General features: G+C 45.7%; 1 protein-coding gene across 1 annotated transcript in view; it reads left to right on the top strand.

Annotated features, from left to right (window-relative positions):
* The window catches only part of Ak5 (adenylate kinase 5), a 190,702-nt gene that overhangs the window by 146,641 nt on the left and 23,742 nt on the right, over window positions 1-20,319 (top strand). Inside the window, exons 9-10 of the mRNA XM_021158164.2 lie at window positions 3,125-3,167; window positions 7,222-7,266. Of these exons, the coding sequence (XP_021013823.1) occupies window positions 3,125-3,167; window positions 7,222-7,266 (88 nt within the window). The remainder of the gene's footprint in view (window positions 1-3,124; window positions 3,168-7,221; window positions 7,267-20,319) is intronic.

The following is a 20,319-nucleotide window of genomic DNA, read 5'->3' as shown; positions in this document are numbered from 1 at the left end:
TGGTTGGTGGGTTGGTTGGCAGGTTTTGGTGTGAATTGAGCCTTCATAAATTCTAAGCAAGAGGTTGGTTTTATTTTACAGGGGGAGAAAAAAAAAACCCTCAGAGCCTTGGGTGTTCTAGGCAAGCCCTCCAACACTGATCCTATCATTTGATTTATAGAAGATGTACCCTAGAAGTATGAGGCATTCTGGGAGTCACTGGAGAACAGTACCCTCAGCCAAACAGTCCCTTTGTCTGTGCAAGGCATTCCTAGGAACAAATGTGACAGCTCCTTCTATGCTGCAGAAACGTATCCACTGAGTGAGCTAACAGAAATAAAGTAGGGGTTCATCAAAGCCTCGGTCAGACAGAATTGAGGGCTTGAATAAGATCTAGGGACAAGAACACGTCAGACTCCAGAAGTCAGATAGAGGCAAAGAAAGCCCTTTTGCAATGTGGGCCTGTGGTGGTTGTTGCTGTTGTTGTTTTTTGTTTTGTTTTGCTGTTTAGGAAATCAAATTAACTCTGATCAAACTCCCTAGCCATGTTGCCATAAAGAGGAAAGGTGAGCCATCTCAGCCTGTCGGGTCTCATCCTATAGTCCAACAATACCACAGAACAAGAGTGTAAGCTCAGCTTCCTCTCGGCCTCACCGAGACGTAGCCAACAGCGAAGAGAGAGAAGCAGGTTCTCATCGGCAGTCCTTCTCTACCCCGTGTCAGTACCCTCTTACCCTGCAAACATTTTAGACAAGTGTATGCATTGCTCCAGATGAGTCCACAGACTGGCTTCTCTAGATGCTGTGCCTAAGTAAGGGATTCCTATGCAAGGATGTGAGTGTGCTTGCTCTCTGACAGTTCAGGGCCAAAGCTCAACAGAACTTTGGTCCTGGCTTCATTCTAGCTCTCTTGATCCCTGGGGGAGCTCCAGAGTGCAACCTGTACTGTAGAGTCGTCCCCATTCATAGGCACAGACTGCTGGATCCTGAGTTCTAAGGGCCAGGGGTCAGGAGGGCAATGGAAGACCACCAACACCCACTATGGTTGCTCTGCTGATGGGACTAAATCTTTGGGGCTGCTCAAGATGGTGAGAGGCATGGCTCTCATCCAGTGTTGACTTCACGAAGGGCATGGTGGCATAGCTGGAGCCCTCTCTGTTTCTTCACCTTCAGAATAGGAAGGAGGAATGGCAGGAAGGGACAGAATCATGCCCGTTTCCCACACTGTGAAAGTGGCAGTTTCACTAAGGGATGGAGCAGGAGAGAGTGTCCCTGATGATCCATCCCTAAGGTTGTTTCTCTTCACAGAGGAGATTAATTAAGGTGAATATACCCTCAAATGACCACTGTATCAAGCATCCATCATACTGCAGTTTCTCCAGAGACAAGTGCAAATGTAAGAAGGCAAGCAGTAAAGATGCCCTGAGGCTCACATTCTAATAAGGTGACAAGGCTCTGTACTTCCACAAAGTGCTTTCCATGCAGGTTGCCTCAGGGAAGCCATGTAACCAGCCGACCTCATTTAACAGACTCTGACATCCAAGAGAATTAAAGGCAAAAGGCTAGGAAAAGCATCATCGTGGAGGTTGTCCTTGAAGAACGCTGCAACCTCTATAGAGACCAACTTGGCAAAAATCTAACAAAAGTATAAATACATTTAACCTGTGACCACAAGGTGACTATTCTAGCATTTACCCTTCAGGGATATATGCATGACGTGGTATCTACATGACTTGCTCTACAAGCTACCTTCCCTAAAGTAGGAATGAGTGAAACAGCTCAGCTCATCAACAAAGAGCCAGTGGAAAATGTAACTGTGGTACCCACAACACAACAGAATGCTGTGCACCAAAGAGTGCTTCGCTGAGAACATTCTGAATGTTCTGAAATGACAGAAATTTCTCCAGATAAGGGAAAAAATAGAAGAGCATCAAACACACATACACACACACACACACACACACACACACACACACATTTTAATTAAAGTCTATCCTTCCTTGGATATCTGGAAGTCACTTTTTTCATGTACCTGGGAAGGAATTCCCATGCCTGGTGTTCTAGCTTCATTCCTGTTGCTATGATACTATAATTCCCTGACTTAAAGCAACTTTGGAGAAGAAAGTGCTTCTTCAGCTTACAATCCCAGGCTTCAGTCCACCACTGAGGAGAAGTCAAACATCCAGTCACATCACATCCAAGATCAAGGGCAGAGAGAAACAAATGCCTGCCACATAGTTGCTGCCTTTATTTTTAGCCAGCCTTCTTCATTCTTCTGTAGCTCAGGTTCAGCCTAGGAAATGGTGTCACCCACAGTGGACTAAATCTTCTGGTCAATTAAGAATCAAGACAGTTCCGTACAGACATATCTATGGGCCAACCTCATCTAGATAAATTCTATGAAGACTCTTCCAGAGAATATACAAGGCTGTGTCAAGTTGACAGTTAAAGCTAAGCTACATGTGTGTAACCTGTGGGTAAGGAAGGAGGAGGATAAGGTAGATGACCATGTAGGTGGTGGTGAGAGTTCCCAACAAGTGAATCTCTATAAACATGTCCCCCAAATACAATGGGCTAAAAATACTCACCTAGCTAAAGGTAAAATAAGAGTTTTGAAGATAAATATGAGGAGGGATGAGATCACTGGATATTTCTTCATTTTATGCTTAAGAACTAAAAAGCTTAACCATGGCCAAAGACAAGGAGGCTCACATCTCAAACGCCCCCTGCCCCATTACTGAAATTTTTGCCAACCTCAACTTTAAACTGTAGTGTGTTCATAAAATAGCTGTGACTATGCCCATCCATTAGCTTCTAACATTGAAGGATTTTGTCTTCATGAAGCAGGCTTTTCCGTCCATAGATAATTCATGTACCAAAAGAAAGAGACTGGAGTCTGTATCAGTTACCAACAGGCCATAGTCTTTCAGGGCAGATGTCTCAAGTTTACCTTTGAACTTTGTCCCTTACAGCTGCATGGCTTTCAACAATGTGACTCCTGAAAATCTCTGTTACTCACCTGTACAAGTATTCGGAAAATTTTCCCTTAATGGAGTTGTTCCAAATGTCAAGCATTTAATGTTAGCAAGGAGCTTAAACATATCTCTTAATGTTACCATCTAATGCTTTGATTGTTTTTAAAACAGGATGATGACCAGCTAAATGTATTTGGAGAAGACACCGAGGGAGGTACGTTTCCTATGCTAATCAGACAACATATAGTTTCTAATGTGCTTTCTTTATATTTTTTAAAGATTTATTTATTTATTATATGTAAGTACACTGTAGCTGTCTTCAGACACACCAGAAGAGGGTATCTGGTCTCATTATAGATGGTTGTGAGTCACCATGTGGTTGCTGGGATTTGAACTCAGGACCTCTGGAAGAGTGCTCTTAACCACTGAGCCATCTCTCCAGTCCCAAATGCTTTCTTTATTTAACACCAACTAAGGAGAGTAAAGCAAAGAAGATTAAAAACAGCAACAATGTGGTTCTTTCCCCTGGCCAGTAAATATGAGTTACCTTGGAAGTCTGTGGCTCACAGCCTCCTTGGTACACATGAGAAACCAAGGGAATCATTACTAAGAGATGTGTTTTCTAACTGTCCAGAGAACGTGACTCCTAAGGTGCTCACTGAGAAGTGGATGCTCTGATCCAGATATTTGGGATGCATCCATTGTCCTACTCTCCACTGGAAGTCGCATGTGTTACAGTGTAGCAAGGCCCCATAGTAAAGAGTGATGCTCTCATGATGTGTTACAGTGTAGCAAGGCCCATAGTAAAGAGTAATGCTCTCATGTGTTACAGTGTAGCAAGGCCCCACAGTAAAGAGTAATGCTCTCCTGTGTTACAGTGTAGCAAGGCCCCNTGTGTTACAGTGTAGCAAGGCCCCACAGTAAAGAGTAATGCTCTCCTGTGTTACAGTGTAGCAAGGCCCCACAGTGAAGAATAATGCTCTCATGTGTTACAGTGTAGCAAGGCCCCACAGTAAAGAGTAGTGCTCTTCACTTCAGTAATCTTCTAAGGTAACTGGAACAGAAAGCTCTGCAGTGGTGGTAACAGAGCCAATGGGGTTTATCTGAGGTGCAGTTATTATTGAGCTGGAAACAAAATTCTTTTTCCCAAATAGCAGTTGCTGTACTACAGCGTCCCATGGGGAACCAACCCAAAACATAGCCTATATTATTATTTTCATCATGTTAGGAGTTTCTCAAAGGACTAGAGAGTGTGTGCCTAACATGCACACAGCCCCGGGTTCAGAATCTAGGCTCTCGTGACCTCAATGTGATGGTGCACACCTGTAATGCCAATACTGGGCAGGTGGAGTTCAGGATTTCCTTAGCTACATAGCAAGTTTGAGGCTAGCCTGGAGTACACAAGACCCTGACTTTAAAACAGTTATTTTAAAACTAAAATATCCACTACATGCTAGCTATATATAGAACTGAAAATAGATCAAATGCTCTAAATGTAATAGTGTTTATAAAAGATGAGCTTCATAAGGCCTAGATTAATAATTATGCCCTATCTACTTGGTTAAAAAAAAGTTGCCATGGTTTGTGGGGGGAAAGTATTGGCTGTAACTCACACAGCTGATTTGACTTTTTAAATAGCCCCAGCTCTTAATTCCCTATTGATCCATGAAGGGCTAGATAAACTGTTATTTTGTGAGAACAGAAACAGCAGTATGTGAAAATAACTGTCACCAAATAATCATGGTGAGCCACAGGAAGGCATAGAATCAGGAGCTGTCACACAGCTCTAACTCAGTCCCCGCCCAACCAGCTCTGTCTCAGCCGGATGTGGGATGGCAGGCTCCTGGATTTATTCCCAGTTATAAGAGCAGTACACTCACTTACATATTTTAAGGTAGAAAACTAGAGCCTTCTAAAACGTTATGACTGATCTACATCCAATGGCTAACACTCTAGCACACCTCACTTCAGTGTGTCATCTTTATCCTAATTTTACCCAGCTGGGAATCTGTGTGTACATGCAAATATCATCACACTTTTTCACATATTGTTATATAAGCATTTCCCAAGCCACTGAAAATTATACACCTTAGTGACTTCTATTTTGTATGAATATATGATTGGCAACTAAAATATAATTGTTTCTTAAACTGAAATTGGGCATAGTCATATTACCTCTCCTGAGAGCAAGGAAAATAACCACAATGGGTGAGGCCTCCTTCCTAAACTGCAAATCTGTCCAAAGTTGCTACGAAGCTTCAGAACATTTGAGGAACACTCTAACTGACTCTAACAGAAAACTCCAGCCACCAGCAGGACCCATGGCACAGGCCTGTAATCCAGGCTGTTCAGAGGGAGAAATCAGGAATAGCTAAAATTCAGTGCCAGCCTGGGCTACAGAGTAAGTTCAAGGCTAACCTACTCCGCTCAGTGACACCCCACCCCAAGTTACAAAGTAAAAACAAAAGCACTGGGATAGGCTGGAGAGAGAGGCTCTGACAGCACAAGCACTAGTGTCCTTCCAGGGAAGTTGGCTTCAGCTCCCAGCATCCTGGTGGAGGCTCAGCCATCAGTGGCTCCAGTTGCAGGAGATCTGACACCTATTTCTGGGCTCTGTGGGCACCAGGCACAGATGTGGTGTGCAAACATACAAGCAGGAAAAACACATAAAGGAAAAGATGATAATCAATTTTAAGGGCTGGGAATATAGTTCAGTGTTTGAGCCCTTGCTTAGCTGGTGTGAAACCTTGAGTTCCATATCCTGGGCAGGGGTGGGTGGGGGGACTCAATCTCTCTCTCTCTTTCATATACACACACAAGCTCACACACACTCTCTCACATACACTCACACACAGCTATACACACACACTCTCATACACATACAAACATACTCATACACACTCACACATGGACACACTGTCACAAACAGAGATACACTCAGACATGCACTCACATACACACACATACATGCACACACACTCACACACTTGCTCACACACATGTACACACACACCTCTGTCAAGCCTGTTGTTTATGGGACTAGAATCTTGGCACTTATGTCCTTGCCCTAAGGTCCCCATTAACCCTTAGTAACCCGAAACCCTTGAGGATCCCACTACCTCCAGGTGTTTCATACATCCTTTCCCTGCCCTGAATCGTTTCTCCTTACAGCAGTGGTTCCCTAAGTTCAGACCTTTTCACTGTCGTGATTATTGCTATATGCTACTGATTCTGTTTATTGCTCATTTGGTCTTGTTCTACAAACAGACTTGTGATTATTAAATAAAGACAAATATTTTTAAAGGAAACTTTACATCACAACTTAACACAAAAAGTGGCATCGTCTGCTGCAGCTATAAACTAGTTTTTGTCTTCTAGACATCTCACCTGTGTACCAGTTTCTCCTTTACTAAGCAGGATGCTTGCAAATGCCAAATGTTTTGTCAGGGTGGTGTGGATCTAGGAGGCACAGGGATAAGAGTGGGAATGAAGACAATCAAATACATTGTGTCCATATATGTGTGTACTGAATACATATATGTGTGCATGGTATGCATATATGAAATCTTTTAAAAAAATAGAAGCACAACACCTTTAAAGTGAAAAAACAAACATGTTTGAGAAAACTTATGGGACTGGAGAGATGGCTCAGCGGTTAAGAGCACTGACTGCTCTTCCAGAGGTCCTGAATTCAATTCCCAGCAACCACATGGTGGCTCACAACCATCTATAATGGTATACGATGCCCTCTTCTGGTGTGTCTGAAGACAGCTACAGTGTACTCATATACATAAAATAAATAAATGATTCTTCAAATAAAATAAAATATTGGGGGAAGAAAGAAAACTTATGTGTAAATTTTTAAATTGGCTTTCTAGCCAGGTATGGTGCAGACCTGTAATCTCAGCACTGAGGGAGCTGAGGCAAAAGGCGGAGAGTTTTAAGTCTAGCTGGGGACACATAGTGAGACCCTGTCTCAAAACAAAACAGTTGGCTTTCTTTGTGAATCACACTATTTGATGGTATCCACTTTACACTTAAGATTGATGGTCAGCATTAAATGAAACTCTGCTGCCTCAGTCTCGGGAAAAGGCCAAAGCAGTTATTACCACCTGCTTATCACACTCTGCCCCCTCCCCCACGCGCCCCCATGGACTCAACTCATCTTACTAAACAAAACTACACAAGGTAGGTTTACAGAACACGATAGAGCCTGGATTCTGGTGCAGTATTTCTTGTCAATAATTTAAACTATTCTTATTTTAAAGGCTTCATGGAGGATTTGAGGAAGTGTAAAATTATTTTCTTGATGGGTGAGTAACAGCTCTCAACTTTTCTAATATAATCGCTAATAATATTGTAATAGCAGGAAAATTGTGTTCATCTCTCATTCTGCCCTGCTTTGAAATCATGTTCCTCTTTTTGATCAAAATAATGCCCCTGAGGTTTCCAGATGGTTGTGTGCATAAATATGCAATGTAACATTTTTTTTTCTTGCCTTGTTGATTCTCAGCAGAGAAAAGGCAGGGCTGCAAGACTCTCAGCTCCTAAGCTCAGCTCTATAGTAGTGGGGTGCACTACACAGCCAGTGGGGTGCTGTGGGTTAATGTCCAACATTCCTCTTTACTATTTGACTCTCAACCCCCTACATAAGTTAAACGTGCGGTGACAATATATGAAAACCTATCTCCCTCACCACACATTATATTCTGCACAACTCACAGTAAAAGCAATCTAGTTTGGGAGTGGGTTTGCAGACCAAGACTAGAACATTTGCCTGGTATCTGTGAAGCCTTGGATTTGATCCCCAACACACACACACACACACACACACACACACACCTTATTTTTTTAATGTCATCGTAGAGTAGTATTTTCTAACCACTTGTGGGGTAAAATGCCTTGAGATTAGCGCCTTCTGTGCACCTGCCTTGTTCCAGGTTACCTCAGAGAATCCTTAAACAATGCCATAGTCTAGTGGCCAGCAAGGAGGGCCATATTCCATCTCCTATACAGACAAGAAAGCTAATGCTCAGAAAATGCAAGGGACTGAATCAAGATCATGGGGTAGAAACTAGTTTTACTCGTGGACAGGAATGAACTGGTTAAGCCATGGTTTAAATGTGAGAAGGAACTGGAGGTGTGGCTTAGTGGCAAGGGCTCCTGCTGTTTAATCACCAGCTCTCTCCAAAACATGTCCTGTCATCAGGATGCCCCCTGAAAGTCATGCTTCTCTTCTAGCGTTCCAATATATAGTTAGCAAGTACCCTCACCTTGTCCACTTTCCATAAAAGCATCTATGTATAGTCAGAAATAGTGAAAGAGCCCTAAACAGTGATGTCATTCCAGAGAAATACAATCAGACCAACTTCTAATTGTGTGCACTGACACCACCCTGGGAACTTCTAGGGAAATCTCCCTCACTATCAGGTGGAGAGAATGAAGCCCAGAGAAGTGGAAAAGTTGGTCAAGGCCACTCAGTTACCCGGTGGACATCTGGAGACAAAGGTCTCTGTGTGCAGGTCCTTGTGCCAGTTTCTCACCCCTCAGTGCACAGTGATGTGAGCTGTCACCCTGAGCTCCTAGCCTCACACATTAACTATCGCAGCAGGCTGTGCTGGGAAGGAGCTGAGGACACCCCTAAGGAGAAATGTAGTTAACAGACCCTGTCTCCTGAGAACTAAAGAGTTTAGTTTAACTAAAGAGTTAAAGAGAGAAAAGGAGAAGGCTGGGCTAAGCCTTGAGAGATCACATGAGTAATGACTGGAAAATATCTCTGAGGAGTTCATGCTGACGCAGAGAACCCGGAGCTGGGGAAGAGCTTTGGAGAACTGCATGTGTCTGGAAGAATCCCTGAGTCTTCCTGTCTTGCTAGGTCTCCATGGCTTGCTCTTTAGCCATGGACACAATCTACTCTTCCCATGTGTGTTTTGTATTTTTCTCAGGAAGTAAAAGTGGATTTTTTGTTTGTTTGTTTGTTTGTTTGTTTTTAACCTTTACTGGATATTATAATTTCAAAGGAAAATCAGCCCTGCTTATGGCTTACTAAAATTCTAATAATCTGTTTACTAGGCATGAAACCTTCCTTGTATGTATATATTCTAGTCTCTGTCCAGATCTTACATATTAGGGAAAGGAGCGTTGATATCTAGAAACTCAGAGTGGGAACCTTTCATTGTCATGTTTTAGTAATGTGATCCCCAAAAGCTTCTAACAATAACACAACACGGCTTCCGGCCGTCATCACCACCCTTGGTATTATTATTTCCGATTTTCCCGTTGCTGTGACTCACAGCTTGTGACTTGGAAATACATTGTCAAATGTCACCTCTGTGGTACGGGCATAGCCAAAGACCTCAGCTCACCTGTTGCAAAGCCCTGTGCCCTTTAGAGAAACAAAGAGCACAGTATGTAGTCACAGACAGCTAGACAAAGCACAAGACCTGAGTGTGTTCAGAGGGCCACAGAACACACTCAGACCTGCTTTCTCTGGACAGAAGAATTTCCTTAGAGCTGCCTAAACTCTCTTGTTTTTCAACTAATTTATCAGACACTGCTCTGCTTGGAAAAAAAATACAACAATTTACTGTTTAGACAGAAGGGACAAAGTCACCATGATGCAGGGGGTGGACCTCTCTTTCCTAGGGCATTAGTGAAAATTGAGGCCTCAGTTCTAACTGCTCCTGTGACAAGCAGCAGGATGACTGTATCATCACAGGTCAATTTGAGGTCATGAAACCCCTAAGAGTGTGTGGGTAAATTCTAACAAGAGCCACGAGATCCCAGTGGCGCACATTTGGTTCTCCCCATAGGGGATTAGTGGCTGGACAGTTGGCTCAGGTGGTTAAAATGGTGTCCTAGCACACATCAGGCCCTGGGTTCAATCCCCAATATGAAGATAGATGTTGAGGCCCAGGAAGTTAAGATCACTGTTGTGTTTTATAAAAAAGAAAAAAAGAAAAAGAAAAGAAAAAGAAGTCAGGGATATGTTTTGTGGAGGCTCGGTATGGTGTGGGGAAATGGGGTGCCTCTGTGGGCCCATGCTGAGGCATCCCTTCCCCCTGAGGTACCAGCCACAGGATGGTATAGTATAGAATAAAGTTTATTTAGGGCATGGGGAGGGGAATTGAGGGAGTGGAGACAGAGAAAGGCAGAGGGAGAGAGAGAGAGAGAGAGAGAGAGAATAGGTCAACTATGAGCATGTGGAGAGAGGGGGAGGGAAATGGGGAGAGAATGGACAGAGAGGGAAGACAGGAAGGGAGTAAGAAGAGAGAGAGAGAGAGAGAGAGAGAGAGAGTAGGGAGGAACAAGCAGCCCCTTTAATAGTGAGCCAGGCACACCTTGCTGTTGCCAGGTAACTGTGGGGCGGAGCCTAGATTGAAATGCCAACGACACTCACCCTTGTCTACCAAAGGACTTTGTGGACATCCTGGCCACAGGAAAAAGAACATTCCTGGATTGTGCAGTTTGCAATTAGTGTCTTAGCTCCAGCCAGGGCAACAGTAGAACTGCAGAATTGATGGTGCCCAGGTTGATTTTACATGTTCACTACAATGCTTCAAAGTTAATATTCCAAACACATTTGCCTGTATCCAAGGACCATCGTTTCCTGTACAAAGGGACAAGCCCCAGTAGACTGTCCTCATTACTGTCTGCTGCCTGGCCCCAATGTGTCCTTCCTACGTCCTGCTACATCCCTGGGTCAGAGTTTGGCTCCAACACCGTCTACACCTGTTGTCGCTTGAGGTGGCCTCCTTGCCAGTCTTTTCCCTGGAGACAGCTGGTCTCCATTGACTCACGGTCAGGCTTCACATTCTGCTCCTGGAGAAGCCTTTGCTAATCACGAGCTGTGGTCCTTGGGGCTCCTCATTCCTTATGTATGAGCCACTTGTTTTGATGGCCTATAGCAAGTGAAAAGAAATAGGTTTGTTGGGATAATTATTCTTTAGGAGGTAGCATGGTCCGTTTCCATAACAACTGAGACAGCAGTCAGGATTGCTGAACTGGAACTGGCAGGCAGGTTGCTGATGCAGTTGCTGTGTCTCGAGGGAGAGTATTCAGGTTAATTATGAGTCTGCGTGATGCCTCTTCCTTGATGTCCCACAACCCTCTCACTGAGAGCAGCAACTTTCCCCCAACGCTGATGCAGAACAAGTAGGACGATTCTCCTCTGTCCCTGTGGGAGGAGTGCTCATGGAGAGTGTCCCCTCCTCAGCAAAGGAGCAAGGCAAGCTTAGCTGCCTTCTGACTCCGACGTGAACATCACTGTTCTGTTCCTGAGGGGAGCAATCCAGAGCCTGTTTATAGAGATATGCCTGTCCAAGGACACAGAGTCGATTCCTGAAGGTCAAGCCAGCATTCACAAGGCTTTGTGGAGACCCCACAGGCTTTGCATGGTCCCACACAAGATATGGGAAGCTGTGCTCATACAACATGGGCCCAGCCACTGCTGAGCCCTGGAGGCGTTCAGAGAATGTGCTTCAGAGAGCTTCTCTGGGTCCCACCCTGGTGCCTGTCATGTTTCATAGCCTCTTCTCCTCCCCCACTTCCTTCCTCTATCCCCCACATCTCTCCTTCCCTTGCCCAGTCAGTCCAGTTCAGCTTCATTGCCCCTTGCCCACTCTTCACTGTTGTCTGTGCCCAGAACATCACATAATTCGAGTTCACGCTGGACTGAGAGATGTTTGCACTTGGAAAGCACATCTGGTTAATTGAGTGAAAGGCGAAGCTAATGGCATAATGGCGGAGCCATCACTCAGTGCTGGCGGCTCCAGCATGTCAGGACACAGATGGCCTTGTTTACATTGGCACCGGTGCTCTGGGGAACTGTTTCTAAGCATTGTGGTGGCAATCTTGACTGCCAACTTGATTGGGTTAATAAACACCTCTCGATATGTGTGGGAGGGGATGTCCAAAGAGGACCACTAGATCGTGAGGACTCCAACCTAATCAGTGGGATTACGAATCCATTGATGGAGTCATAATAAGATAACATCATCGGGAGGTACTGAAAGGTGCAGGAGGTGGGATCTTGTTGGAGGAAGGAGGTCATGGGGACCTCCTTAGGGACTACCTCATCTCCTACCACTTCCTGGACCTTCATTTCTCTGTTTCTTTGTTGCTATGATGTGAGCTATTCAGCTCTACCTTGCCTTCATAGCCATGATGGGGCAAACTCTCAGAAATCATGAGTCTCAGAATCAGAGTCAATCTTCTGTCCTTCAAGTTGCTTCTCCCAGGCATACTGTCATAGTGATGCAAAGCCAGCCAACCAAGCCATGAGCTTTAGAGACATTCTGATAAAATTTCATGACATTACATGAATTTTAGCCAATACATGTAGTGTATTAGAGAAGTGAGTGGTTTTTCTTGAATTCGATATTAAATGATTACCATGGTTTCACTAGAGCCCCACTGTCTTTCATTGTTTCTGGTTATAAAAGAAGTGAATAATTTCCTTTCAGAAGAATCTACTTAGAGAGCAGCATGACTATGTCGGCTTCATTGACTTGCATATTTGGTTAGATCTGTTAAAATACATTACAATCCTTTTCATCCAACCTCCCTTGATAGAAACCAGTGTCAGCTTAGCACTCGACACAGGACAGGCACTAGAGAAGCCTCTTCAGTGTTGTCTTATGGAGTGCTTGTGCCCAGACAAAGGACAGAACATACTGACAGCCTTCACTTCCCAGTAAGACAGAAAGATAAGCAGTGTATGAGAAAATAGGGTATCTTGGAAGGGGGATTTAAAATACTCTTATGTTGTCAACAAACACAACCGGTTGTTTCTCTTGAAGTGACAGGCTTTGTTTACTTTCAAGAAAAAAAAAAATATATATATATATATATATATATATATATATATATATATATCTGCCAGATATTGGAGCCTGGCAACTCATAGTTGGTTCCAGAAAGTAAACACAGATCTACAGCCACACCATTGGGAATGCACCTAATCTTACCTGATCTTGGGAGCCAAGTAGGGCCTCAACCCAGATAGTACGCAGGAGGGAGGGAGTAGAAACAGCATTCAATTAGAAAGAAGAAAGAAAGAAAGAAAGAAAGAAAGAAAGAAAGAAAGAAAGAAAGAAAGAAAGAAAGAAAGAAAGAAAGAGAAAAGAAAGCAAGCTAACAGCAGCTAGTCCACAGTGCAGGCACACACAGTGCAGGCACACACAGTGCAGGCACACGCAGTGCAGGCACACGGCAGCTAGTCCACAGTGCAGGCACACACGTGCCCTTCCTCCAGGAAGCAGTCACTCCTCTGTGTGCCCAAGTGTTTTATGCACACTTCCCATTCTGCGTGACAAACTATTAAAATGAGCCAGGCAAGGTGATATATGCCCTTCGTCCCAGTACTCAGGATGGGAGGCCGGAGGTTTTCTGTAAATTTGAGGTCAGTCCAGTCTATATCAAATCTCAGGCCAGCCAGGGTTACATAATGAGATTCCATGTCAAAAGAACTAAAATAGTGCATACTTCTGGGTCATTATTTCTTAATTAAATTTTCTTCTGCTTCACCAAAGTGTCCTTAAGTGGTACTGATGCAGGTACACTGTGGTGAGGATGCATGTGCCAGTGAGGAGATGGCTCACTGGCAAAGGTGATCACTCACCACCAGGCCTGAGGGCTTGCATCTGATCCCTGGAGCCTCCCTGGCAAGCGTGCACATCAGATAAACACATGCAGAAATAATAAAGGAGCACACATGGCTGCCAAAGCTGGATCCTGATGCTCTGCTTCAGTAGTTCTCATCCCTGCCCCTGCCAGCCATGAGAAGTAAACGGTCTCTTAGGACTACAGTACAAGTAGGAGTTCCCAGTGTGTGTGGGGCAGTGACATGGAGTGGAGTGGGGAGGATCCCTGTTTGCTGGCATTGGTCTTCTCAAAAGAGGACATCAGAGGACAGAGGCATCTCCAGGGAGGTACTGCTTCTCTGGCTCCTGGAGGTCTGGGATGCTCTGAAAGACTTTCTGGACCAAGAGGCGTAGGACACAGGTCAGAGGAGGCAGAAGGATGTATCAGAGGACCAGCTTTGGATCAGGTCAACAGGAAGAGCCAGGCCACAGGGAGGACAAAAAACAAAAAGCAAAAATCTTCGAGGTGGAGAAGCAGCCCTAACTAGAAGGCAGAAGCAAACAGACTGAACCAAGAACAGCAGAATGACCACATCGAGCTGTGGAATCCAAGGCTAGACTTTGGCTTCTGCCGTGATGTGAAGCAGGCAGCTCATCAGCAAAGTGACGGGTAATTTGTTTTGACTGGGTTATGGGCCACCCAGACAGTGGGTAATGTGTGAATTCTGGGTGTGCCTTGAGGGTTTTCCCAAGTGAGACTGCCATTTGAATCCATGGACCAAATAAGGAAGACTGGCCCACACCGATATAGATGAACGCTGTTCAGTCTGTCTGCCTGGGGGGCAGAGAGGGACACACAGTCGGTCTGCCTGGGGGGGGGGGCAGAAGGGGACACACAGTCTGTCTGCCTGGGGGCAGAGGGGGACACACAGTCGGTCTGCCTGGGGGACAGAGGGGGACACACAGTCGGTCTGCCTGGGGGACAGAGGGGGACACACAGTCTGTCTGCCTGGGGGGCAGAGGGGGACACACAGTCTGTCTGCCTGGGGGGCAGAGGGGGACTCNGGACACACAGTCTGTCTGCCTGGGGGGCAGAGGGGGACACACAGTCTGTCTGCCTGGGGGGCAGAGGGGGACTCACAGTCGGTCTGCCTGGGGGGGCAGAGGGGGACACACAGAAGAAGAAAATGGGGTTCTTTGTCGCTTTGGACGTTGGAATCCATTCCTCCTGTCCTTGGACATCACGGCTCCAGGTTCTTCAACCTTCAGACTCTAGAACATATACCATGGACCTAGACTATCAAATTGCCAGAAACCTGAGAAGACACTGGGTCACTTGGGCTCAGCTTAGAAGCCATCAGTCCCCTCATGTTGTGATGTGAGATGGCCACACTTCAGGACTTCTTGGCCTGCAAGGTCACGCATCCAATTCCCAAGATGAATCTCCTCTTTGCTGTTGTTGCTTTGGCTTGTGAGACAAGGTTTCATAGCCCAGGCTGGCCTCAGTCAGACCTGAAGCAATCCTCCTGCCACAGCTTCCTGGATGCTGGATTGTAGGTGTGTGCCATCACACCTGACACCAGGCTATGAATCCCCAGGCCAGTGAAACTGTGTTGCCATAGGGAAGCAAGTTTCCATCTGACTTTCAGCCTTTAGCCAGGCCTAACTGAATCTGAGAGTTCACATGTGCATGGATGCACACTACACACAGATACACACACACACACACACACACACACACACACACACACTCACACACACCCCTATTCTTCCCTCCATGAAAGTATGCAGACACTAGATGATTGTCACACTGTCTTGGCCTCAAGCTGTATTTTCAAACACCTGACCACTCAGGATGGGAGAGAAAAGGAAGCAGACATGAAGACACACTTGCCAAGAGAGCTCTGAACACACGCATCACAAACTGAGACCTTCTCTAAGGGTGTTGTGTCCTGAGAGCGAAGCCACTTAGTTACATAAACTTCACAGTACAAAGGGATTCCATGTCTAGTGGCAGTCTCTCTTTCTTTCTTTTTCTCTTTCATCCTTCCTTCCTTCCTTCCTTCCTTCCTTCCTTCCTTCCTTCCTTCCCTTCCCTCCCTCCCTCCCTCCCTCCCTCCCTCCCTCCCTTCCTTTCTCCCTTCCTTCCTTCCTTTCTTGTCTTCTTCAAGTTTTTAAATGATTTCCTCCAAGAAGCAGTACTGTTGACTTGGTGGTCATTTGGAATACCATATTACCATGAGAAAGACAAAAATACAAATTTATGCCCAGGACTGACCTCCCACTCTCCACCTCCTTCCCCATGGGCTGAGATCCTTCTGGAAGCCATATAACACTGACTGGGATGCCGGTCCAGTTTGACCTGAACCCATACTAACAGCTGACTGTGGTCAACATCGTGGTAAACCCTGCAACATGAAGAGACTACCAGACTTGTCACAACGAGTGCCTCCATTTCTGGGGTTCTGTTTGTTTGTTGTATGTGTTCAATAGCGTGTACATCCCCCTTCAGTGTTCTGTTTTAATGAGATATATCACCACTATGTCTATGGCTGTGGTTGGTTTGGGCTGAATTGCACAATTTCAGATTTCTCAGGACAGAGAGTAAACAGGGTTTTAAAAGTCTCTGCTAGCTGACATTTGGGCCAGATCCTGTGCCCCAATTTAGCACATAAAACAATGAAGCTCTTCATTAAACAGAGTTTTAAATAGTGACTCATGTTTGCTGTCATACAAGCATACTTTCTTGGATGCTTCTGATGGCAAACCTGTGGGAATACAATTTTCACCTGGCTCCCCGTGACCATTGGCTGATAGACTACTATGTGATGTTTGTCTGAATTCCAAGTCTGCCTCACTCCAGCAGGGAGGGCCAGAGGGCCTTACAGGTGGGGGTCCGAGCAGTACCAGGGCACCTGCGCCTCTTGGCATCGTGTTCTCTCTTGTAGAGTGGCAGAGAGCTTCTGTTTCTAAGGCTGCCACAAACATTGGCAGGCCCTATTTCAAACAAAGCAGACGTGTATTAGATAACACAGCAAGCCAAAACACCTGGAAAAATGGGGGCTTTCTTCAGGATGGCATGCAGGGACTCTCGGGCACATCGTGTCTCTGAACCCCCAGTCTTACTTTCTTCCCACCAGCTTGACAGAGAACACTAGCAGTTCCTCCCATCTGCCGTGAGAGGAACGGCCCAGCCTTCGGTAAGGGGATGAGGACTTTATTAGCTATCACAGCAGTTACTTGTTCACCACTGTTCACCACTGTTATCTCAGCATTGTTACACTGTAATTAAGAAGAGAGAGATGAGCAAGCCTCTCTGGGCTGCCGCCGGCTCCAGTACAAACCTCTTCTTCCTCGGGTCGTCCAGAAAAGCAAGCTCTCAGGCAGGCACAGCCCACAGTCACCTGGGGGATCTTTTGAAGACTTTCCTTTCTCTTTCTCTTTCTTTCTTTCTTTCTTCCTTCCTTCCTTCCTTCCTTCCTTTTCTTTCTTTCCTTCCTTCCTTCTCTCTCTCTTTCCTTCTTTCTTTCCTTCTCTCTCTCTCTCCCCCCTCTCTCTCTCCCTTCCTCTCTTCTTCCCTTCCTCCCTTCCTTCCTTCCTTTTTTTTCTTTTTTTCTTTTTTAATAATGAGAATTTTCAAACTTCCAACCAAGCTAGGAGCATTTTTATAGTGAGCACTGTGTATCTGTCAGCTAAGTTGTACGGTTAGCATTTTGCCAGGTCTTGTTTTCTCGCAGCTCTGTCTATCAGATCCCATTTTTCTCTTACACATTTCAAGATGCATTGCAAATTCCTGCCCCCTTTTCTCGGGGAACTTCTAAACTTTCAAGTCTCCCAGTGTCAGCTGCAGACATTCATAAATATTTTTTTCTGGTCTGGGGTTTTTCCCCCCATCCTAAGTTTCTTCTTTCAGTGCAGTAACCGTGCTGATGGAGCCCCTGCCAACCAAGACTGTGCCAGTTCCACAGTAAAGAGAAAACCCAGGCAGCCAAATACTGACTGAACAGAGCTCTAGAAGTAGTTTATGGCTGCGAATCAGTAGTGGAGTGCCTGCCTGGAATGCCATGGTGAGATCACAATGACCAAACAGAACTTCTCACCTCATGACCATGTCATGAAATAGAAAATGAGTGAGCCAGCATCACAGTCACCTTCAGGGCACACATTGCAAAGACCTCAAGTCTTCTGCTAAGTCCCACCTCTTAAACTCCCTACTACCTTCCACAGTGCCAGGCTGAGGGCTCAAGCCTTCATCTCATGAATGAGCCTTTAGAGAATAATCTAGACCTAACTTTTAACATGTCAGGATTAGAATCCTTCCATAGACGGGAGCACAGTGAAAGGAAGGCTAGGTGACTATGGTGTAACACACCCAAAGTAGGGATCCCTTTGTGGAATCCAGTTAAGGAACCAGGCCGTGGAGGTAAAGGGACCCTTAACGTGTCATAGAGGTCAGAGCTCTCTGATTTACTTAGCTTGTGTGATCACATCAACAACTGTTAATTAGAGCCAGGATGTAGGAACTTTGTGACCTCAGAAAAGAGATCAGTCAATGCTCTCCCAACCAATTAGCAGGTCTAAAGCAAAGAATCGTTGTGCTGTGCACAGGACTGCCTCGTGGAACGCTCATCACCCGGTCATTGGCCCAGCAGTTGCCCCGCACCTCCTAGATTCTAGGCCCTGATAATAAGGAAGCAGGCCTGTTACTCTCAGGGTCTCAGCCCAATCTAAAGTCTTACATGTTCCACAGCTGACCCTGTCACTGGCATGTTTCACCCAAATGCTTATCAGAGGCTTTCAGAGCTTGTAGAAGTGTTGACTATTGTAAATAGATATTTTCCTAGTCACTCCAGGCCGCCGAGCATTGAACACATTGAAGCTCAGCTTAGCAAAGCCTCATGGTGGCTGTAGGAGGTGACAAGTGACTTGTGGGCCCTGGGTGGCTCAGACTCACAGTTAAGAAGCAAAATAGCATAGGTTGATTTGTGAAAGGTACTTAGTACTGCCGAAGGTACGGTTACGGAGGCTGGTCACCTTTAAAGATGTGGGAAATCGTGCTACAGTTTAAAGGTGTGTCTAATTACTGTAAAAGCATACACTATTAGAGCTGACTGTGTCTGTGTGTGCTCATGTGTGTACACATGTAGGCATTGTGCATGTGCTGTGTGTGTGTGTGTGATTGTGTGTGTGTGTGTGTGTGTGTGTGTGTGTGTGTGTGTGTAGGTCAAAGTCGTGGATGTTGGTCTTCCTTTTGCTTGAGACAGAGTCTCTCATCGCCTGGAACTTTCCCAAGTAGGCTAAGATAACTGGACCGTAAGCTTCCAGAGATTCACCTGTCTCTGCCTCCCATCTCACGATCACTGAGAACTTTGAGGGAAATATTCAAATCCAACCAGGAACACCTCATATCATCAGAGGAGGAATGTGGTTGCCAGGAGATGTTACGGCTGTGATGAAGTTAGGTCTCATGGCCCAGGAGGCTCTGTTTTCTCACTCTCTCAAGGAGTGCTTACCAATTCAGAGTGGATAAAGTGAATAATTGACTGTTATAGAGAGTGGGCAGTGCCTGTCATGGGAGGCACCATAGTTTCAAAGGAGGTAGAGCATCCATTACCAGTTAGGGCCTGATATCAGGCTGGCTGAGAGGTAGAGCATCGAGGAATTGGATCAACTTGGTGGGGTCGCAACAAGGACAAACAAAGTGAAGAGTGAGGGGATGGGAGGATACCATTAGAGAGATGGCTTGAGTTGAGTGGCGAATGCTTCGGTTCAACCAGATGTGTGCACTGCTGAAGCTGGGTCATGAGAAAATTAATTCCCCAGCTAATGTAGGAATGTAAGCCTGGGACCCTTTGCTAAAGGCAATCAGAACCCAGCAGACATTTTCCCCCACTGTTGTCTTAGAGAAGCGTAGCCCTGTAAGTTCTGTGGGTCCAGTGTATGTTGTTATCACACATACATGCAGAAGTTCATACGTACTGACAGAGCTTACTGCCCATACATGGTCAGACATTTCTAAGGAACGAAGTGCCCACACTCACTTCCGACTTTGAACTGGGTTTGATTCAGATGTGGTCAATGTCATAATTCAGGACTGAGCTAAGGAGTGGGCGTTTGTTGGAAATGGCGGGGGCTAAGCATCGTGGTTTTTCTGAGAGAAAAGATGAAGGGCATTTATAGTGTGATTATAGATGACAGGCAGATTTCAAAGGCTTTTTCAAAAGAAGACACAGAGCTTGGCAACTGGTCAAGGAACTGCGGATGCAGAGGGAGAAACCACAGACAGGGTGAGGTAGAAGATGGATTGCTTCTCCCCAAGTAGAAACCAAAGGTCAGGAACAGTCAAGGGCCCGTCCGCAGCCACAGATACGGACTTGTGGAGCTGCATCATCCACACGGTAGAGGATTCTACACTGTTAGACTCCTCCTAACATGGCATTTGTGTTGGGGTGGCTGTAAATTACTCATCCCTTGCCTCTGGATGGCGCTTATGGGTCTTAATCGGAGCCTGGCACCCAGTTGAAACTGCAGGTCTCCTGTCACCCTGTCCTAAATCTGATACTTCTCTGGTAGGAAGACTCAGCTCCAAGACTGTTAGCACCAGGCTTGTCAATGTCACACCAGAGAAAGCCTACCCACAGTGTCCCCAAGTGAAGAGCTGAGTGAGCAGGCCTCAGGCTAAACCCTAGGTTACCTCCCAAGAGTAAACAGCATACAGTAAAATGTCAGCCAAGGAGACTGTGGGCCGGGGCCGGGGCGGGGCTGGGCGGGGCTGGGGCGGGG

The sequence above is a fragment of the Mus caroli genome, chromosome 3, assembly GCF_900094665.2.
Source record: "Mus caroli chromosome 3, CAROLI_EIJ_v1.1, whole genome shotgun sequence".
In the NCBI taxonomy this organism is placed as follows: domain Eukaryota; kingdom Metazoa; phylum Chordata; class Mammalia; order Rodentia; family Muridae; genus Mus; species Mus caroli.
Note: the sequence above shows the minus strand (reverse complement) of the source record. Positions and strands in the feature narration are given on the sequence as shown.